This window comes from Silurus meridionalis, chromosome 24 (genome assembly GCF_014805685.1).
Source record: "Silurus meridionalis isolate SWU-2019-XX chromosome 24, ASM1480568v1, whole genome shotgun sequence".
In the NCBI taxonomy this organism is placed as follows: domain Eukaryota; kingdom Metazoa; phylum Chordata; class Actinopteri; order Siluriformes; family Siluridae; genus Silurus; species Silurus meridionalis.
This window is the reverse complement of record NC_060907.1, coordinates 2,961,018-2,983,256: the sequence shown is the minus strand read 5'-3', so window position 1 is coordinate 2,983,256 and position 22,239 is coordinate 2,961,018. Positions and strand designations below refer to the sequence as shown.

Genomic DNA, 22,239 nt, shown 5'->3' with positions numbered 1-22,239 from the left:
TTCGAGTCTGGAGTTTCTTCATCTTTTATTCCTCTGTAAATGTTTTGCTTGATGTTGAACTGATGCTGAACTGTATGTTGTTGATCAGTAGATACACCAAGCATCAATCAAAACGAGTTTAAAACAGAGCGTGTGCTCGAACCTGATTGGTGACTTTCTGCGTGTTTGACCAGTTAACAGTTTTTATCCTCATAAATAAAAAGGATTGACAAATTTTACTAAATGAAGTTGAGGAAAATCTAAAATATTTGACGTAGATATAGTGAAATAAAAGTCTCCCCAAATGGAAATACTTTAGTAAAGTACAGATATGCAAAAAAATCTGCTTTTACTGTGTTACTGTTCACCACTGAACAATTTATGTATTTATGTTGTGGAATTTCACAAACCTGCGTGTGAAGGTTGAAAGATTGAAGTGGATGAACCCGAGTGTCCTGACTGACTTAATGCCATTAAACCCCACCATCAGGTACAACTAGAAAACTAACTGCACCCCAGACCTTCTTTTAATTGCTCTTGTTAATAAGGAATACACATTCATCCACACAGTCACAACCCAAAATAAGCTAAAGGTAAAAGTGGAATAAATCTGGAATGGAACACTCAACAAGGACACATAGGGTATGATGGTCAGAGGTGTTTTGGTCATGTAGGTCAGATAAGATCCTCACCTGTCTTGTATTTTCTTTGGCTCAGAACCCATGATGAGATAGTCCTTGCCTTCCTTCAACCTGAGCTTGTCTTTGCAGGCAATGTGAATGTAAAAGTCTCGGGGCTCATTCAACACGTTCTTATCAGTCCCTAAAAGGAAAAAAAAAAAAAAGGAAGATTTGGATGAAAATATGTGAAGATTTTACAAGGTAAGATATTTTTTATTTATTAATAAATGATTTACACTTAAACATCAGCAACGTCTCTAGGTTATGCAAGTCAGTTCCCTGAGCGAACAAGACACTGCGTCGAAACACTTTGGGAAATCGCCCGAGTATAATCAGTCGAAAATTGAATGCTGGCCGTGACCGGCGGGGTGGCTTCATGACCAGGAAGTATAAAACGCACATGGAGTGAGGCGATCGCCAGCTTCTGTAAGGGAGAAGGAAGTGCTGCAGGGATGCAGGCAGTGTGGTTTAGAGACACAGTGTCTCGTTCCCTCAGGGAACTAGGTTTACACACGTAACCTAGAGACATTCCCTTTCCTTAACTCAAGCTGAGTCAAAACGCTTTGGGAACAAGTGTCTAATCACGTCAGACTGACCAGTCCCTGATTAGTGTGTATAAGCACAGCTAGGTCAGAGGGGCCAGGAGTGGCACTGCGGTCCAGGTTGTAAAACCGGACAAAGGTCAGCGGGGTTGACCAGCCCGCAGGGTTGCAAATGTTTTGGAGGAGTACTCAATAGGACTAAGCCTTTGAGGCAGCCACACTACTGGTGTAGTGAGCTCTGACCCCGAATGGGGCTGGGAGACCAGAGAACTTATATGATGATGTGATGGCATCAATGATCCATCTGCTAAGGGTCTGCTTATTGGCAGGGAGGCCTCTCTTTGGAGGGCCAAAGCCGATGAGCAGTTGGTCAATCTTTCTCCAGGGACCAGTCATATGGACTTGGGTGTTCAGTGTGTAGCGGGGACAGCCAGTTCAATTTCTCCTGGTCTGTGGTCTGAGAAGGAGTTGGATAGAATGCCTTACAGGTCATGGGATGACCGAGGGCACCTTACTTCACAAAAAGGCACTGGCTATACCTGGAGTAAACTCTAGAAAGGAGGGGGCAACAGAAAGGGCCTGTAGATCTCCTACTCTCTTAAGAGAACAAATGGCCAACAAGAACGCTGTCTTGATAGAAAGATGCCTCCAAGATGCCTCAGCCAGTGGCTCAAAGGGGGGCTCGAGGCCATAGAACCTGACAAAAGTCAGCGGGGTGGACCAACCCGCAGCGTCACAGACGTCCCGGAGTGACACTCTTGTGGACCCGGCCGCAGAGGCCGCCACACTCCAGCGGGGCGAGCCCTGACCGCGATCGGAGCGGGGACCAGGACTCGCAGCCGAACAACTGCACCGACCACCTCCAAGGACTCGTTCTGTGGAGATAAGCACCCAGTGCTCGCACTGGACACAGCCGGGTCTCGTAACCCCTGATCGGGGGCTATAACAGAGGAGGGCAGAATGCCAGTAACACGACACATCGTGTGGGAGCACCCAGCCTCGTGTAAAGAACACTCTGGCCATGCCAGGGGGCAACTCCAGGTGGGACGAGGCAACTGCCAAGTCCCAGACAGGCACTCCGAGTCGTGTCCCAGGCCACAGCCTCCGGGCGCCGCGGAGGAAACGTGTCACCAATGGGACCTACCCAGCGAACACGGAAACCCTCAGGGTTGAAGGGATTAACCCTGCGGCAAACTGTACCTGCAAAAACACCAGAACTGAACCGACCGGGCAGTCAACTAGGTCCAAGTCATAGTGCTCACACCGTGACGTGAACAGTCGCCATCGTGCGGCGTACGACCTCCTCATGGAGGGAGCTCTGGAGTGGAGAGGGGCCTCTACTACCTCGGTAGAGAGAACAGCCGCTACAAACCATGCCCCCTCAGGGGCCACAGTCTCAACAACACCGGGCGGGGGTGAACCAGGGTTCCGCCCGCCAACAAGGTGCTACCTGGAGGAGACAGACTCCCTACCGGCGAACCTATCCCAGAACTCCCGAGAGCAGCGCAATCGGGAAAGGCGACAGGCGTAGCCTCGCCAAGACCGCCCCACGGCAGCCACTGTCTCGACAGGGCGTCTGCTCAGACATCCAACCGTCCCGGGATGTAACCGGCTCTAAATGAGAGGAGTTCGTCCCGGTACCACAAGAGGACCTCCTGCGCCAGTTGCTCGCAAGGGCGAGACCGGAGGCCCCTTAGGTGGTTCATGTGCAAGACCACCGCAGTATTGTCCGAGCGGATCAACACATAGCGATCTCTAAGGACTGGGAGGAAGTGTTGTCACCCCAACAACACTGCCAGCATCTCCCGGCAATCTATGTGCCACAAGAGACGAGGGCCACTCCACAGACCCTGGGCAGAGTGGCCACTCATGACCGCTCCCCACCCCGTGATGGAAGCGTCCGTCGTTAGCGTTATGCAATGACAAGGAGTCCCTAAAACGGGGCCAGGGGACAGAACGTAAGGTACTACCATGCAACCAAGGTTTAAAGGGCACACTGTGAGACCTTGATGTGACGACTCCAACTCCCTCAGACTCCCTCAGGGGGAGAACCCTTCTGCCCCGGAGCCACCACTGGAGAGGGCCACATGCGGACGCTGCCGACATGAGACCCAGCAGCCTCTGGAACTGCCTCACAGTGACTAGGCGGCCTGCCCCTACCCTCCTGACTGCAGTGAGGATGACTACAAACCGGGCGGGAGACAACCATGCCCGCAACCCGGCCGAGTCCCACACCACGCCGAGAAAGTGGCCCTCCGCGCTGGAAAAAGTACACACTACCCGGCGTCTCAGTCCGAACCCCAGTACCTTCATGCAGGCGGGAACAGCATCTCAATGCCGAACCGCCAGGTGTTCTAATGAGCCACCATCACGCACTCTGTGAAGGCACGGGGCGAGGGCGCTAGGCCGCACGGAAGGACCGATATAGGTAAGCTTCGCCCCGAAAGCAACCTCAGGAACCTCCCGTGCGCGGTGAAGGACAGCTGCATGGGAGCATGCAACCTCCAGATCTAGTGTCTGACAAATCCGTCCTTGGACTTGACCTGAGACACGACCTCTCTAAACGAGAAACCTGAACCCGAGCCTCAAAAGTGAGTGGTTCAAGTAGCGGAGATCCAGAATGGGATGCAACCCACCGTCCTTCTTCGGAACAACGAAGCACGGGCTGTAGCAGCCTGACTCGCAAACTGAGGGGGGAACCACCTCGATGGCCCCTTTCCCCAGGAGTGTGCGCACTTCCTGTTCCAGGACCAGAGCCTGCACGGGTCCCACCAGGGTGGGACACACCCCGTTGAGCCGGGGAGGAGAAGATGCGAACCGAATCGCGCAGCCCTTCCCCACAGTATGCAGGACCCCCGAGAGACTCCAGGCAGCCCTCCAGACTGACAGAAAGTCTCCACAGGGAGAACCAACCCCTCGGGGCTGGCCCCCGACCCACTCAGAGCGGCTGGAGCGGTGCTCTGCAGCCGACCACACCTCCTGAGAGGCGGCGGAACCCCCCGTCCGCAGCGATCATACGGGCGGAATACGGGGAGCAAACCGCTGGAGAAGCTGCGCCCTGAACACGACCCGTGGCAGGGCTAACAGACAGTCCTCCTGAACCCGAACGGCAGGAGCAACGAACTGTCGGGCGGAAATAAGGGAGTTAACCGCTAGAGGGAGGCAGCGTCCTGAACACCCTGTGGCAGGGCCGACAGACCGGCCTCCCAGTGGTGCCAGGGAGGGACGAGCCCTGTAGCATGAGGTGCGCACCGTCCTCCAAGATGCAAGCCATCAGGCCTACGCACCACAGCCCGTTCACTAGAGGCGAGGACGACCCTCAGGCCGTCCAGCCCCTTCTCGGGCCTAGAGAGTCGCCAGGGGCCCCTAGGACCTCCCCGCAGAGTCGGGTGGCAACACTCTCTCACCGGGCTATCTCGCTGTGCCTGGACGGACCAGGGCGAGGCTGCCGCCGAGCAGCCCCAACGGAGCAGCGAGGAACAACCACTGAAACGCCACCGCGGTCTCCTGAACCCGCCAGCAATCGCCCTTACCCACAGCGTCACCAGGACAGGCCAGGAGGGGACACCATGACGCTCAGAAGGAAGCTCACATCATCCCCCATAGCAGGCCAGCCTGGTATGCCCGCAACACACTCATCGTGTGGAAGCAACCTGTAGCCTGACCTGCCGCGCAGCGCTACCCACCAGAGCCAAGCGGCTCTTCGTAGGCAAACCGATAGCCGTCACAGACGCAACACTCGGGGACAGATAGCTCGCTAGCGTCTCTACCACAAGTGGCAACGTCCCGTAGCCGCGCCACGCAGCTCCAATAACATTCGCGCACAGCGAAAGAACATCGGAAAAGCATGCACGCCCACGGGCCCCCCAGGACCCAGACACCTCGGTGCGCAGATCAGGGGAGGCGCTGAGGCTGTGACACAGTGCAGGAAACGCACAACCAGCTCACTGGTGCGTGCTGCTTCTGCCACACGACCGGCCAAGCTAATCCAGCTCGGACCCGGCCCGTGCCACGACCTCAAGGAGCTCCATATACAGCACAGGCTGTGAGGAGTCCGCAGGCTCGCTAGCATCCACCAGCTCATCCTCCTCGGAGAGAGAGACATGTAATGCTGCGCTGCCCGCATCGGGAGAAGAAGCAGCCGCCAGGCATGCTTCCCCTAATTTCCCGAAATTTCATCCACCTCAGAGGAAGAAATACGGAGCACCGCGTCACACACACCGATACCGAAAGAACCGATACCAAACGAGCGCTCACCCCGGGAAACAGGAGCTCGGCTAGCAACCGGGAGCCTCGTAAAGCGCTCTCTGAAATTCTCCCACCTCGGAGGAAAAATACGGAGCACCGCGTCACACGCACTGGGAGAAGAACCGTTTCCAAACAAGCGCAATCCCCGGGGGACGGGAGCTCGGCTAGCAGCCGGGAGCGCATAGCCACATGGCTAAATGCTAACAGCCGATACCATCGAGAGCCGAAGCCTCGAGGAAGAGCGCTCACTTCGGAGAGCGCTCCCCGAAAATTCACCCACCTCGGAGGAAGAATACGGAGCACCGCGTCACACGCACCGGGAGAAGAACCGTTTCCAAACGAGCGCAATCCTCGGGGAACGGGAGCTCGCCTCGCAGCCGGGAGCACATAGCCGCACGGCTAAAATGCTAACAACCGATACCCTCGAGAGCCGACTAAGCACGCTCCTAAGGTAAGCAAACAGCACATCGGCTGCGTGTCACCCCCGAAATGAATCGGGGCAAGCAGGAGACACGCAGACGGAATTTTGCCTGCATATAAGCTCATGACTGCACAAATAACACACTCAAAGCGCTTACCTGAACGAGCAGAAGCTAATGTCGCTACCACTGCACAGCCATCTTGTAGCTTCCTGGTTTACGCAACGTCGCCTGTCTATGACGTCACGGCTTGCCTATTGGCTAAGATTTCACACGTGGTTCAGAGCGTGGTCACGCAGGGGCGTTCCCATAGCGCTTCGACGCAGCTCGAGTTCCTGAAGGGGAACCACCTCAATGGCCTCTTTTCTCAGGAGAGTGCTTCTTATTCCATGACCAGAGCATGCTTGGTTCCCACCAGAGTGGCAAGAACCCAGTTGAAACGGGGCGGATGAGGTTTAAAATGAATCAAATAGCCTCGCTCTACATTGGCAGGACCCACAGAGACACGTCTGGCAGAGCTTTTCAGGCTGCTAGGAAGTCTCTTAGGGGTATCTGTCTTTTGAGACTGACCTCAAATCAAATCAAATCAAATTTTATTTGTCACATACACATACATACAGGGTACGACATGCAGTGAAATGCTTTTAACGACGGTCCGGCATAAGGGAATAAAATAGGGTAAAAAGGGGAATAAAAATATAAATATAAAAACCAAAATTTAAGAAAAATATAGTAAGAAAAAGAAGGCAGATAAATAAAGATATAAAGATATCTAAATATATATGTAAATATACATACATATACATATATACACATACACAGAAAATGTTTATGGCAGTGTGCAGTTAACCAGTAAACAACAGTAAACAAGTTAGGCATGTTTTTGATTGTCCATAAGTGTCCGTGTGCAGTAAGGTGTGGTGTAAAGTGTCCTTGTGCGGAATGGTGTGGTATAAAAAAAGAATATAAGAAATATGAAATAAATATGAAAAAGAAAATGAAAATATGAAAAGTAAAGTGCACTGTGCTGTGCAAGTCCAGTGTATAATGTGCCATAGCACGAAAAGTGTGATTGTGCAGGGGAAAAAAAGGGTGATGATGGAGAGAGTGGGCCAGTTTTTAGATCCTGGGTGTTTCCTGGTTTAAACACCGAATGGCCTGCGGGAAGAAGCTCCTCCTCATTCTCTCTGTGTTCACCTTCAGGGAGCGGAAGCGTTTCCCCGAACGCAACAGAGAAAAGAGTCCATTGTTGGGATGGCTGAGGTCCTTCACAATCTTCCTGGCTCTGGTCCGGCACCGCGTGCTGTAGATGTCCTGCAGGTCAGGGAGCTCGGTGTGGATGGTACGTTCAGCTGAGCGCACCACCCTCTGGAGGGCTCGTCTGTCCTGCATGGTGCTGTTCCCGAACCAGGAAGTGATGCTACCCGTCAGAACGCTCTCAATGGTGCAAGTGTAAAAAGTCTTAAGCACCTGAGAGGGTAGTTTAAAGTCCCTTAAGCGTCTCAGATGGTACAGACGCTGCCGGGCCTTCTTCACCAGGGTGTTGATGTGACAGGACCAAGACAGGTCCTGTGTGATGTGAACACCCAGGTACCGGAAACTGTCCACTCTTTCCACTGGAGTCCCGCAGATGTTTAGCGGTTGGTATGACCGCTCCTGCTTCGTGCTGAAGTCCACGATCAACTCCTTAGTCTTGCTGACGTTCAGGAGAAGGTTGTTCTCCTGGCACCATCTCTCCAGGTTTTTAACCTCCTGTAGGTAGGCCGTCTCGTTGTTGTTGGAGATCAGGCCCACCACAACGGTGTCGTCAGCAAACTTGATGATGGTTGTGGAGTTGGAAGTGGCCACACAGTCATATGTGTACAGTGAGTACAGCAGGGGGCTCAGAACACAACCCTGGGGAGCTCCAGTGCTGAGGGTGAGGGTGGATGAGGTGTGTTTTCCCACCCGTACAGCTTGTGGTCTGTCCGTCAGGAAGTTTGAGATCCATTGACACAGTCCCATTACCTCCAACTTAGAGGTGAGTGTGGAGGGAATTATGGTGTTGAACGCTGAACTGTAGTCCACGAACAACATCTTTGTGTAATTCCCGTTTCTTTGGTCCAGGTGGCTGATAGTAGTGTGGAGAAGATGTGCAATTGCGTCCTCAGTCGAACGGTTCTGACGGTACGCAAACTGTAGTGGGTCCAGTGTGTCCGGTAGTGAGGCAGTGATGAAGTCTCTGACCAGTCTCTCAAAGCACTTCATCACTACTGAGGTCAGAGCTACAGGGCGATAGTCATTTAGGCAGGCGGGCTGGGTTTCCTTCGGGACAGGGACAATAGTGGACTGTTTAAAACATGAGGGGACAACAGACTGTTCACTGAGATATTCAACCTCTCTCCGGTGCTAGCTGGTCAGCGCAGGCTTTCAGAACCCGACCTGTGATTCCATCTGGTCCTGCTGCCTTCCTGGTATTCACTCTCTTGAATGCCCTCCTCACGTCATGCTCCGAAATGGTGAATGTGTTTACCTCTCTGGCTCTCTCAGCGTGCATGCTGGTTGTGCCACTAGCGCCGCTAGCATGGTTAGCTGCAGCCTCGAAACGAGCGTAAAAGGTGTTTAGCTCGTCTGCCAGAGAAGCGTCCGCATTCACCATTCTGGAAGATGGTGTTTTATAGTCCGTTATTGTCCTTAGTCCCTGCCACAGGCTCCTGGAGCCACCTTGTTGGAACTGTGACTCAGTTTCCTCCCGTAGCGCCGTTTGCATCCTTCACCGCTCTGCGAACACTGTAAGACGCAGCCTTGTATTCATCCATGTCCCGGTGGCGAGCCCCGTGTTGTAGGCAGCGGAGCGGGATCTCAGAGCGTCGCGGATGGTTTTATCCACCCACGGCTTCTGGTTGGGAAAGCGTTCTGATAGTGTTTTTGCACCGTATCATCCGTTAGTTTCCGATGAATCCCACAACCGCTTCCGTAAACATGTTGGCGTCATCAGAGCTGCGCCGAAACATGTCCCAGTCTGCGTCATCCAAAGCGTCCTGCAGAGCGGCCACCGATTGGTCAGTCCAGCGCGCGACCTCCCTCTGAACCGGAGCTTCCTGTTTTAGCCTTTGTTTGTAAACAGGCATGAGGAAGATGGCAGCATGGTCCGATTTCCCAAACGGTGGACGTGATTGTGCCTTGTAGCTGTTCTTAAATGTTGTGTAGCAGTGGTCCAGTGTTCTTTCGCCCCTGGTGGGGCAGGTGATGTGCTGATAAAAGTTCGGGAGTGCGCGCTTGAGGTTGGCACTGTTGAAATCTCTGACCACAATGAGCGCAGCGTCCCGATGCTGTGTTTGGTGTTGCGTTAATGACTCATGTAAGTCCCATACTGCAGTGTCCGTGTCCGCTTGAGGTGGACACCTCTGGTGTGCCTAGAGCGGGCAGTGCCCTGAAGCGACTCTAGGAGGCGGCGAGTTCTCCTGGATCACTACAATACTGGGTGGAGACAGAGGAGGATGCTCGCTGGAGCTGGCCGTGCCCTGAAGCACATTCAGTGGCAGGTTTAACAGACCAGGTCCCTGAGGGGTCCCGAGCAGGGCGGGCACCAGATACTGCGGTGCAACACGCTCCTTCACAGCCGGGTCCCCAGAACGTCCTATGTCAGGAGTTTTTCACCGTAGCCCTCTTATTGAAGATGCCTTCTTGATTTCAGATCTCTCACTTCAAGGGGCTCTGGCGCAGAGTGCGTGCAGGACCCCTGACGGGGTGTATATATATATATATATATATATATATATATATATATATATATATATATATATATATATATATATAATATTTGTCACTATTATAAATACAAGGATAAACATCCATACTGTATTCTATACACATATATGTGTCATATACATGCGTATTTTGGAAAATATATGTTGCATATATAAAAATTGCCATTTCTGTACTATTTTGAAATTTGCCATATACGTACAAGTCTTTGACATTTGAAATTTAACATCGTTTTAACACCTCAGCAATTGTAGACACTCACCTTCTTTAATAACTTGTACTATGGTAAAGGTATAGATGTCTGATGTGCGTTCTCTTGTCACCACTTCCAGAGTTGCCTTGTAAACTAGCGCAAAAGTGGAAAAACTAATTAAAGATGGCAGAATTGGCTGTATGTTGACATTATATTGTATGTTTTGTTACTTAAAAAAAGGATACACTCTATCAAAAGTATTGGGACATCCGACCTTTTCTAACAAAACTGTAGGTACACAATTGTACAGGACGTCTTTGGATGAAGAAGTATAAAATCTTTCCTTCACTTAAACCAGGAATCCCAAACCTGTTCCAGCCTGACAAAGCATGTATGCATAAAGCCAGTTACATGAAGTTCTGACCTCAACCATATTGAAAAATATTCTGGGATAAATGTGATTGCTGACTGCACCCCAGGCCTCCTCACCTACATCACTTTACTAACACCCTTGTGGCAGAATGAGCATAAATTTCCACAAGTACACTCCATAATCTAACAGCAAGTTGGGACTAAATGATCAGTTGTCCACAAACTTTTGTTTATATTGTTTAGAATTTAATACAAATTAAGTGTGTCACTCTGCACTTATTTTAAAAATTAATTTGCTCATGTTTTTTGATTTGTACTTTTTGACAGAGAGGAAGGCTACATACTGAAGTCCTTGTTGTGGCAGGCTTCTTTAATGCGTAACCTTTCATCTGGAACTGCAGGCCCCTTCAGCTGAGGACAATTTGCTATTAGAATAAAAAAAATATTTTGGGCCCGGAAGTTAATACCAGACAACAGAAAAAAAAAAAAAATAGCATTTGACCATGTGTGATATCTCAATGCTGTGAATTGTTCTTTATTTTACAACACTGTATCATTGTATACATTTTTATAAAATTCATATTGAATCTGCATTATTTTTTTTATTCCTCTTATAAATCGGTCTTGGTCTATCATTTTGACATTCTAACATGTATGATAGGGTTGCTGGTATCATACCTGACATTTCCTGTCATCGTATCTATTCATTTGAAGAAACACAAATGTACCCATAACTAACTAACATTCTTTCTTTCATTCTTCAACAACTTTCTCGATTTCCAAATTTTGGGGAAAAATCTCTCACCAAGTTGCACAACTCTCCCCCGTTCTATTCTATTCTATTCTATTCTATTCTATTCTATTCTATTCTATTCTATTTGTACAGTGTTTTGAAAAATGAACAATGTCCTGGAGCAGCTTTATAGAATTAAATACATTTTAGATACATTTTAGAAATGAATACCTGTAAGTTTAACCATAATGAGTGAGTCAGTGGCAACGATGACAAGGGAAAACTAATATGCAGAAAAAACATTGAGAGGAACCAGATTTAAAAGGGAAGCCATCCTCATCTGGGTGACACACGTGTCCGTTGATTTAAGTCCTTGTTAAGGTTATCAGCTGTTCACTGATGGACATTTGACTGTAAAACTGCTTATGGTAATTGTAATCCTAAGCCAATGTAGCAAACTGTTCATTTTACAGACCAAAATCGTCTTAAAGGTACATGAGTGAACTATCCACAGTAATCTTATGTATTTTTAGGCTGTTCAAGTGGCCTTTCAATCACACCATGGGCTACTGATTGATGAGGATGAAGGCTAATGAGCTTCTCCGAGACACGTGCAGCCGAATTCCATTCTTTGTCAATGTTTTTGAACCAGGATGGAGTACACTGTTCCTGTTCTGGAATACTAATCCTCTGCTTAATTATAATTCCAGAATTTTCAAATGTTCAGGCTTTCAAACTGATTTAAGTATAAAAAGTGAAAGTAGTGATCTATAAGCACAAAAAAAATGTTTGGTTTTTGCGGTTCATTGTTCCGGTCTTCTGTACATCAGATCTTTTAAAAGAAAAAACTTCTCATTTAACACTCTCTATTTATGTATTCGCTCCAAAGAAGTAAAGTGTCATCTCAGGTAGTTTTTCCTTCACCACAGTCGCCGCTGGGGCCAACTTACAAATATAAGGCACAAGCGTATACATTCTTTTATAACCACTTTATTTGTGTAAAGCTGCTTTGAGACAATCCATGTTAAAAAAATGCATTGTTAAAATGGCTCTACAAATAAAACTGAATTGAGCTGAAATTAAAAAATTAAAAGGCTAAATATTACACAGTAAAATGTAGCAAAAGAAAATATAAATACTCTGATATAGTACTGACACTACATTTATCTTAAACATTTATCTTAAGTACCATAATGGTTTTTTTAATTGCAACTAATAAATTGCAAAGCACAAACTAGAAACTAAACTAAATGCTGTGGATTATATAGAATAAATGTAAAAAAATAGAAGTTTGATGCTATAACATACCCTCAGCACAGCTGCACACTTCTTTAGGGCAGATGAGGTAGAGGGAGCCACTTGACTGAGACATGTGTGGGTCATAAAACTTCACACACCGGTTCTCTAAAACACACACCTGGTAAGCATGTGTACACTGTGTGTGTGTGTGTGTGTGTGTGTGTGTGTGTGTGTGTGTGTGTGTGTGCATTGGTAGGTCAAAATAGGGGTGCAAAACCAAAGGAATTTCCACAGACGATTGATGCTAATGTTATGGTACAGTAATTGCTAATCATTGTTGCAGCATGGAAGAGCAACAAGTGCTGTGCTTCTCACCTATGTTGTAATACTCATACACAGATACTCCAGCAGGCTGACTGACACCAACCTTCAGCATCATGTGAACTCTGAAAGCAATCTTCTCTTTCACTTTATTTGAGACCTGACAAGAAATAAATTAAGTTAGCAAAGAATTAAGAACACACTAGAACTAATTTGGGAAGGTCCAGGACTGCTGACTACTGATTACTGATTACTGACTACTGATTGCTAACCTCTGTGATTGTCAGGGTTTTTCTATGCTAATCTTTGGGGTTGTCAGGTTATGCTATGCTAATTCTTGGGGTTGTCATGGCTTTGCTATGCTACTTCTTTGGGTTGCTTGTTCACTTTGCATTTAGATGTGAGCTGGGTCTTGTAGTCTGACTGTAGCTTGCAATGTGAGTACCCTTTTCAGATAGATGATGACGGATGCTTTTTCTGAAAGCTGGCTGTTCAGCTCAAAATCATCAATGTACTTGTCCACACCCATCAGCTGGAAAATAAACAACAAAGCAACTTTTCTCAGCCAATCACAATTAAATATTACACTGTAAAAGATGAGACAATAAAATCTTTGATCTAATATCCATCTGTTTTTTGTATTGTCCATTTTTGCACCATTCCCTTGCCATGGAGATACACAAGATGCCTAAAAATTAAGCCTAAAGCGATGTTAATAGGGAGCACCAATCAAATCAACCAGGTGGAAGAGTTAAATCACTAAATTGGGAAAATGTGCAATGTGGCAAAGATAATCATTTTAGTCTGTGTTTTTCTATTCAGTAATAAACATCACTAGACAGGCTTTATTTTGATAATAAACTGTTCCAGGTATCGGTTTCCAGATAGTCTTTCCAGATATTCCAGGAGTCTTCCTGATTCTGGAATAATGAATTGTCTCAGAGATTAATTTGTTCATTTTAAATAAATCTTACACAATATTTATTTATTTTTAATATACTTTTTTGTCTGCAATTCATCTAATTATAAAAAACAATTTCTGTGACATTATTCAAGTCAAGATTTTTTTTGCGATTTGGTTTCTTTAATAAACAACCAGATGTGTATTAGCTGCTTATCTATTATACACTTAGCACAGTCGTCTCACCCGCTAAAGAGTTTTTAAAAAATTAAGTTAAAGAAAGAATTATTTCCTGCCACACCTTGAGACCTCTGCTGTATATTACTTCTAAAGCTACATTTATTTTTCTTTCTCTTTTTTTAAACCCATACCTTTTCCAGGTCATTTTTGTCTGCTACAAAACCTGTCAGCAGGCTGATGTCCAGGATAGTCATAGCAGCCTCTTTTGTTTCATGCAGGAACCTGAAATGAAACAACATGAAAAAAATCACACAGATCTTACAAACACATACAGATCTGACTCTAGTCTAAAAATCAAGTTCAAGTACATTCCAATGATCCTAAACCCAACCACCTCCATGTTCAGATGATTAACAACAAAAACCCTTTTACTTTTAGGACATATTTATCCATGTGAACATTTTGAATCTTGAACCTTTTATAATGCTTTCTGTAGCCCCTTGTTAACACCTTTAAGCAATTTCAAAAAATCTTTGAAGCTTTGAACATATTTTGGACACTTTCATTCTAATAATATTATATATATAATAATATATAATAATAATATAATAATACATTTAATTCACCTGTTTGTTCACAGGAAAATAATTAAAGATTTTGAGCAAATTAAAGTGCCAAGAAAATTTGGTTTACTCACTTTGTCTCTATGGTGAGTGTATAACTTGCAAGGGCACCTGGGTAGGAAGCTGCAAAAATAGAAAAAAAAAAAAACCCAAACATTTCCCAAACAAAGATCAGCAACCTCTCACGACATTCCTAGAGCAGCTAAAGGTGTCCTACACACGTCCTACAAGCTCTGCAGGCTATGCTTATGGCTGCTCACGGTGAAGTGCAGTACAGTGCAAAGACTATTTTACTTGCCAAGTGGATACCTACAACACAGACTCCCGGGAAATGCATACTGCTGCTAACACTGCTAACCTAAAAGGCTTAGAATAGGATTTGGCAGCCTGGGACAACAATAAACAGATCAGAGGCTCCTACACATATTTCACAGACTCCTACACGTGTGTCGAGATGTATATGAGTAATCAGCCAGAGGACTGAATGTTTTGAGACAACTTCTGCAGCTGCACCAGGGATCAGACTCGACCACAAACTATGCAATGAAAATGAAACCTAGAATCAACGTTACGTTACACTCTAGATGATGTAGCTCCCCTTAAGACCAAAATGCTCAGGGAGAAAAAATTTGCACAGTGGTAAAAAATGCATAATACTAGATTTTTATTTAGCACGTTAACAAAATTAACAGGAAATAAAAGCACTGCACTCACATGGACACTATCGACAGGTAGTAATGATTTTATGAACTTTTTTTAATAATAAAGTTGAAAACATCAGGCAAGAAATCCAGATGATTAATATAAATCCTAATTATTTTACTAGTAACCCTGTAGACAGCAGTGTAATTACAACAGACAATCAATTACAAAGCTTCACTCCTATTCATAAGAATGACTTAATTTCTTTAATTTCCTCATCAAAATCATCAACCTGCAAAAGATAATTCCAGAGATAATTAAACCTGTTTTAAAAAATAATAAACTTTTATATTAGCACTGGTTATGTACCTAAATCCTTAAAACTGGCAGTTATCAACCCCCTAATTAAGAAACCTGACCTTAACCCATATCAGCTGTCCAACTACAGGCCAATATCAAACCTCCCCTTCATATCCAAAATTTTAGAAAAGGTTGTAGCACAGCAGTTCTGCTCACATCTACTCAGGAATAACATTTTTGAAATGTATCAGTCGGGATTTCGGCCTCATCATAGCACAGAGACGGCGCTAGTTAAGGTGGTAAATGACCTGTTATTCGCCTCTGATCAGGGCTTTTTTCCTTTACTTGTGTTGCTCGACCTTAGTACAGCTTTTGACACCATTGATCACACTATACTATTTGCTAGACTTGAGCACGTTGTTGGAATAAAGGGAACAGCTCTCTCCTGGCTCAGGTCTTATTTAACTGATCACTATCAGTTTGTTGATATGAATGGTGAGTTCGCCACACTCTCTGAGGTAAAGTTTGGTGTTCCGCAAGGATCTGGTTTGGGCCCACTGCTTTTCTTTTTATATATGCTGCCTATGGGTGAAATTATACATAAACATGGTATTCGCTTCCATTGCTATGCTGATGATACACCACTGTATATCTCAGCACAGCCAGATGAGAGAGATCAGCTTAACAATGTTGAGTGTGTAAAGGACATTAGACAGTGGATGCTTAATAACTTTCTCCTGCTTAACTCAGATAAGACAGAAGTACTTTTACTAGGACCACATGCAGCTAGAAGTAATCTTTTGGATTATGCAGCATTTTTGGATGGTGTTTCTGTCTCAGTGTGTACAGCAGTCAAAAACCTTGGTGTGATTATTGACCCTAGTTTTTCCTTTGAGGCTCATGTGAATAATATTACCAGGATCGCCTTTTTTGACCTTAGAAATATTGCTAAAATTAGAAATATAATGTCGTTACAGAAAGCAGAAAAAATAGTTCATGCTTTTGTTATATCTAGATTAGACTACTGTAATGCTTTACTGTCTGGGTGTTCAAGTAAGTGCATAAATAAGCTTCAGTTAGTTCAGAAGCAGCAGCAAGGGTCCTCACTAGATCTAGAAAATATGACCACATCACCCCTGTTTTAATCATCTACACTGCTCTCAATCAAATCTCGCATTAATTATAAAATACTGCTACTGAAGTATAAAGCACTTAACAGTCTCGCACCGCAGTATCTGAGTGAACTTCTGCACCAGTATGATCCTCCACGCTTACTTAGATCAAAAGGTGCAGGCTATTTGTTGGTATCTCAAATAATGAAGACTACAGCAGATCTTTCTATATAAAGCCCCACAGTTATCAGTGTTCGGGACTCATACACAGTCTCAGTGTTCATGTCGAGGTTAAAAATGTATTTATTTAGTCAAGCCTTTTATCAGTAGATTTTTTATTAGGTAAAGGCGCAGATCTGGAGGGATCCTGGATTTTATATCCAGGATCCCTCCAGATCTGCGCCTTTACCTAAGAAAAAATTTTCTTAGGTAAAGTGTTTGGTGACCTCCGAAGGTGGGACGACGTTATGCCTCCCAGCTCCTCAAAAGGCACCATCACGCTTCAGCGTTCCTCCGAAGGTGCCGTCGCGCAACGGACAACCACAAAGGGTGTCCTCAGGCATCACCACCTTCTTGAATTCCCTCGTAGTCGCCGTGTCTTAATGTCAGGAATCCACCTGCCACGCCCCCCTCAGTGGCTGTCATGCTGCCGCTCTCTCTGCTGCTCCCGGCTTTGATTACCGACACCTGTTCCTCGTTACCGATTCACCTTTATAAACTCCCGTTCATAAATCCCTGACCGCCAGCATTCCCCGCTGGTCCATGCTTGGATTACTGATGCGTGGATTATCTCCATTCCGTGGATTATCTCTGTTCCCTGGATTATACTTCTTCATAGGATCATACCTGTTCCGTGGATTATACCCATTCCAAGGATTATACCCGCTGTGCGGATTTTACCCGTCTTCCGGATTCACTCCGCTTCACGGTTCGTAACTCTCCCTGACTCTGGTGTTGTTTCGTTTAACAATAAACATGTTCGAGTTACTCCCGTTGTTTCAGCGTGGTCTGTGACCTGACAGTTATAATAATACTAATAAGAGTTATATAATTCAAATTACTTTTACACTTACTTGTTTTGTCTTTGGTCATTTTAACCTCCAGATCAAACTTGTTACACTTTGTATAATTTTCACCAGGTTTGGTGTAATACAAAGTGGCAACCTAGGAAAGAGCAAAATGTACATATATATTGGTATATTAAAATAAATAAATAAATAATAAGAAGAATAATAGAGTAGTGACAAGAATTAAAAGTAAATGTTTTTATGAAATGTAGTTTTTTTTTATAGCAAACCATTCACCAGAAATGTACTTCTAAAATCTTTCTAGTGTTTTAAATCATTTTAATCTACTTCTAGATGCCTATCTACTATCTACCTATTAACTCCTAGAACTATTTTCACTATATAACAGTGTTTGGAATATGCTGGAAAGCAATATATATATATATATATATATATATATATATATATATATATATATATATATATATATATATACATATATATATATATATATATATATATATATATATATACATATATATATATATATATATATATATATATATATATACATACATATATACACACACACACACACACACACACACACACACACACACACACACACACATATATATATATATATATATATATATATATATATATATATATATACACACATACATACATACATACACACACACACACACACACACACAGGCGATCAAAATTAGAGAACAATTTATAAACAGTTGAACAATTCTGAAATAATGTCATCTTTACTGCTCAACAGTTGAAGGAGTTTTTGTCCTGTCTATACCATGCTACCAGAACACCTTTTCCACATATTAACTAAGGCATTTCCAAAAAAAACATTATTTTCCAGAAAACACACTGATCAAAATTAGAGAACACTTTCAGATACCTCCCAGTTATTGGTGTTAATCTGGTACCTGGTGCTAATTTCCTTGATTATCTGTCAACCCCTATTTAACTGGCAGCCTAACTTCCAGTTTCACTGACTCTGCAAGATGGTGGGCCGTTCTAAAGTGACTGAAAGCCTCCGGCAGCAGGTTGTCCAAATGAAGGCCAAAGGGATGAACCTATCAGCCATAGCAAGACAAGTTGGTCGTTCCAAATCTGTGATTTCAAGAATATTGAATCTTTACAACATCACAAACTCATTCAAGTCCGCCAAGAAGGCTGGTCGTCCACGGAAGACAAATACAAGGGAGGACAGGATACTGCGGAGGATCTTAATGGACTGGAATTGCTCACCAGTTCAGCGCTGAACAGGGTAAGGATCTGTCTCGTCATACAGTGTCTCGACGTTTAAGAGCATTTGGACTGAAAGCTCACTCTGCAGTGACCAAACCTCTCATTAGCAGAAAGAATCAAAAGGCTAGACTAAGCTTTGCTGAGTAGCATGTTGTGTGGACAGAGGAGAACTGGTCTAAAGTTCACTTCAGTGATAAAAGCAAGTTAAATTTATTTGGGTCTGATAGGAAACATTATGTTCGGCAACAAACTGGAGAAAGACTGAACCCAAAGTGTGTAAAGATGTCAGTGAAAAGTGGAGGAGGAAGTGTCATGGTTTGGGGCATGTTTTCTGCAGCAGGAGTTGGGCCTCTTATACAGCTACATGGCAGAGTGAATGCAAATGTTTATCAGAACCTTCTTCAACAACATATGGTTCCTTTCCTGCGTTCATCATTCAATCAGCCCGCAGTGTTCATGCAGGACAACGCTCCATGTCACACAGCAAAACGGGTAAAGCAGTTCCCTAAAACTGAAAACATTGAAATAATGACATGGCCTGCCCAGAGTCCTGATCTCAACCCAATTCAGAACCTCTGGAAAATCCTTGGCGACAAAGTTATGGCCAAGAAACCCACTACAGTCACCAAACTGTGGAGGAGACTGGAAGAAGAGTGGACCAAAATCACACCAGAGCAGTGTGAGAGACTAGTGCTGTCCTGTGGCCGCAGATGTACTGAAGTCATTCAGAGCAGAGGCCTGTACACTTCCTACTAATTGCTGACTGTTGTAACCATCAGAAAATATTGTTGTAATTTTTTTCCATGCTACAGTTATTGTTCTCTAATTTTGATCAGTGTGTTTTCTGCAAAATAATGTTTTTTTTAAATGCCTTAGTTAATTTGTGGAAAAGGTGTTCTGGTAGCATGGTATAGACAGGACAAATCTCCCTCAATTGTTGAGCAGTTAAGATGACATTATTTCAGAATTGTTTATAAATTGTTCTCTAATTTTGATCACCAGTGTATATATAAATAAATAAATGGCTTTATATACAGCAGAGATGCCCAAACCTTTTACAAAGAAGGGCCAATGACTGAACTTGATTAAGGGCCAGGGGTCAAAAGAAAATATTGCACTATAACAAATTGCATTATATTCAAATGAAAGGTTCTCTGGTTATTCTCATTTATGATTTACGAACAAATCATTCAATCAATCAAACAATCAATCCAGTAATTAATTAACTACTCTGTAATCTTGTTTACTAATGCAGTTATATTTTCAATTTTGATTCTTTGAAACATATAGTACAATGAGGAACAATCTAATCCATTGTACAAAAGAATTCAATACCTAACACATGCAACTGCTTCTTATTTTTCAAAAGTTATTTAAACTGGCATTATCCCTATTATTTCCTCTACTCATACTATATATGGCATTGTAGGCCTAATCAAAGGTCACCATAGGCAACTTTGCCTGCGTGAACAAGTTTTGGCATCTCTGATACACAGAATAGTCTTCTACTTCTTCTTTCAGCTGCTCCCATTAGGGGTCACCACAGCGGATCATCCGTCTCCATACCACCCTGTCCTCTACATCTGCCTCTTTCACACCAACTACCTGCATGTCTTCCCTCACCACATCCATGAACCTCCTCCTTGGCCTTCCTCTTTTCCTCCTACCTGGTGGCTCCATCCTCAGCATTCTTCTACCAATATAATTTATGTCCCTCCTTTGCACATGTCCAAACCATCTCAATCTCGCCTCCCTCACCTTGTCACCAAAACATCCTACATGCGCTGTCCCTCTAATAAACTTATTTCTAATCTTGTCCATCCTTGTCACTCCCAACGAAAACCTTAACATCTTCAGCTCTGCTACCTCCAGCTCCACCTCCTGTCTTTTACTCAATGCCACTCTCTCTAAACCATACAACATCACCACAGTCCTATAAACTTTCCCTTTCATTCTTGCAGATACCCTACTATCACAAATCACTCCTGTCACTCTTCTCCACCCACTCCACCCTGCCTGCACTCTTTTCTTTACTTCTCTAACACACTCTCCATTACTTTGCACTGTTGACCCCAGGTACCTGAACTCCTCCACCTTCTCCAGCTCTTCTCCCTGCAACCGCATCACTCCACTGCCCTCTCTCTCATTCACACATGTACTCTGTCTTACTCCTACTGAGTTTTATTCCCCTTCTCTCCAGCGCATATCTCCACCTCTCCAGGCTCTTCCCAACCTGCTCCATACTCTCACCACAAATCACAATATCATCTGCAAACATCATAGTCAAGGGAGACTCCTGTCTGACCTCGTCCGTCAACCTGTCCATCACCACTGCAAACAGGAAAGGGCTCAGGGCCGATTCTTGATGCAGTCCAACCTACACCCTGAACCAGTCTGTTGTACCTACTGCACACTTCACTGCCGTCACACTGTCCCCATACATGTGCTGCACCACCCCCACATACTTCTCTGACACACCTGACTTCCTCATACAATACCACAACTCCTCTCTTGGCACTCTGTCGTACGCTTTCTCTAAATCCACAAATACACAATGCAATTCCTTCTGTCCTTCTCTATACTTCTCCATCAACATCCTCAAAGCAAATAAGGCATCTGTGGTGCTCTTCCTGGGCATGAAACCATACTGTTGCTCACAGATGGTCACCTCTTCTCTCAGCCTGGCTTCCACTACTCTTTCCCATAACTTCATGGTGTGACTGATCAACTTAATTCCCCTGTAGTTACTGCAAGACTGCATATCTCCTTTATGCTAAAGATTGGTACCAGCACACTTCTTCTCCATTCCTCAGGCATCTTCTCACCTTCCAAAATCCTGTTAAACAATCTCGTCAAAACTCCACTGCCATCTCTCCTAAACATCTCACGCTTCTACCGGTATGTCATCTGGTCCAACCGACTTTCCACTCTTCATCCTCTTAATCCCTGCTCTCACTTCCTCCTTACTAATCCTATCTACATCCTGCTTCACGAACTCCACATCCTCCAACCTTCTCTCTCTGTGATTTTCCTCATTCATCAGCTGCTCAAAATACTCCCTCCACCTTCTCAACACACTCTCCTCACTAGTCAACACATTTCCCCCTCCATCCTTTATTGCTCTAACTTGCAGTACATCCTTCCCAGCTCTGTCCCTCTGCCTGGCCAATCGGTATAAATCTTTTTCTCCTTCCTTAGTGTCCAACTTCTCATACAGCTCCTCATATGCCTTTATCTTGGCTTTCGCCACATCCCTCTTTACCTGCTGCTGCATCTCCTTGTACTCCTGCCTACTTTTCTCATCACTCTGTCTATCCCACTTCTGTTTTGCCAACCTCTTTCTCCTTATGCTCTCCTGCACTTCTTCATTCCACCACCATGTCTCCTTGTCTTGCTTTCTATTTCCAGATGTCACACCAAGTACTTTTCTAGCTGCCTCCCTCATCACTCCTGCAGTAGTTGCCCAATCATCCAACACCTCTTCAACACCACCGAGCCTCTGTTTGACCTTTACCCTGAACCTCACACTACACTCTTCCTCCTTCAGTTTCCACCAACTTATTCTTCTTTCAGTCCTCACTCTCCTCCTCTTCTTCTTCGCCTCCAAAACCATCCTACAGACCACCATCCGATGCCGTCTAGCTACACTGTCCCCTGCCAACACCTTACAGTCTCCAATCTTCTTCAGGTTGCATCTCCTGCATAGCACATAGTCCACCTGTG

At 44.8% G+C, this 22,239-nt stretch overlaps 1 protein-coding gene across 1 annotated transcript in view; it reads right to left on the bottom strand.

Moving 5' to 3' along the window:
* The window catches only part of LOC124378333 (complement C3-like), an 80,348-nt gene that overhangs the window by 2,219 nt on the left and 55,890 nt on the right, over positions 1 to 22,239 (bottom strand). Inside the window, exons 32-40 of the mRNA XM_046837928.1 lie at positions 17,305 to 17,395; positions 14,252 to 14,300; positions 13,746 to 13,836; positions 12,919 to 13,005; positions 12,528 to 12,633; positions 12,222 to 12,317; positions 10,525 to 10,605; positions 9,878 to 9,961; positions 672 to 801 (exon numbers count right to left, since the gene is read on the bottom strand). Coding sequence (XP_046693884.1) covers positions 672 to 801; positions 9,878 to 9,961; positions 10,525 to 10,605; positions 12,222 to 12,317; positions 12,528 to 12,633; positions 12,919 to 13,005; positions 13,746 to 13,836; positions 14,252 to 14,300; positions 17,305 to 17,395 — 815 coding nt within the window. The remainder of the gene's footprint in view (positions 1 to 671; positions 802 to 9,877; positions 9,962 to 10,524; positions 10,606 to 12,221; positions 12,318 to 12,527; positions 12,634 to 12,918; positions 13,006 to 13,745; positions 13,837 to 14,251; positions 14,301 to 17,304; positions 17,396 to 22,239) is intronic.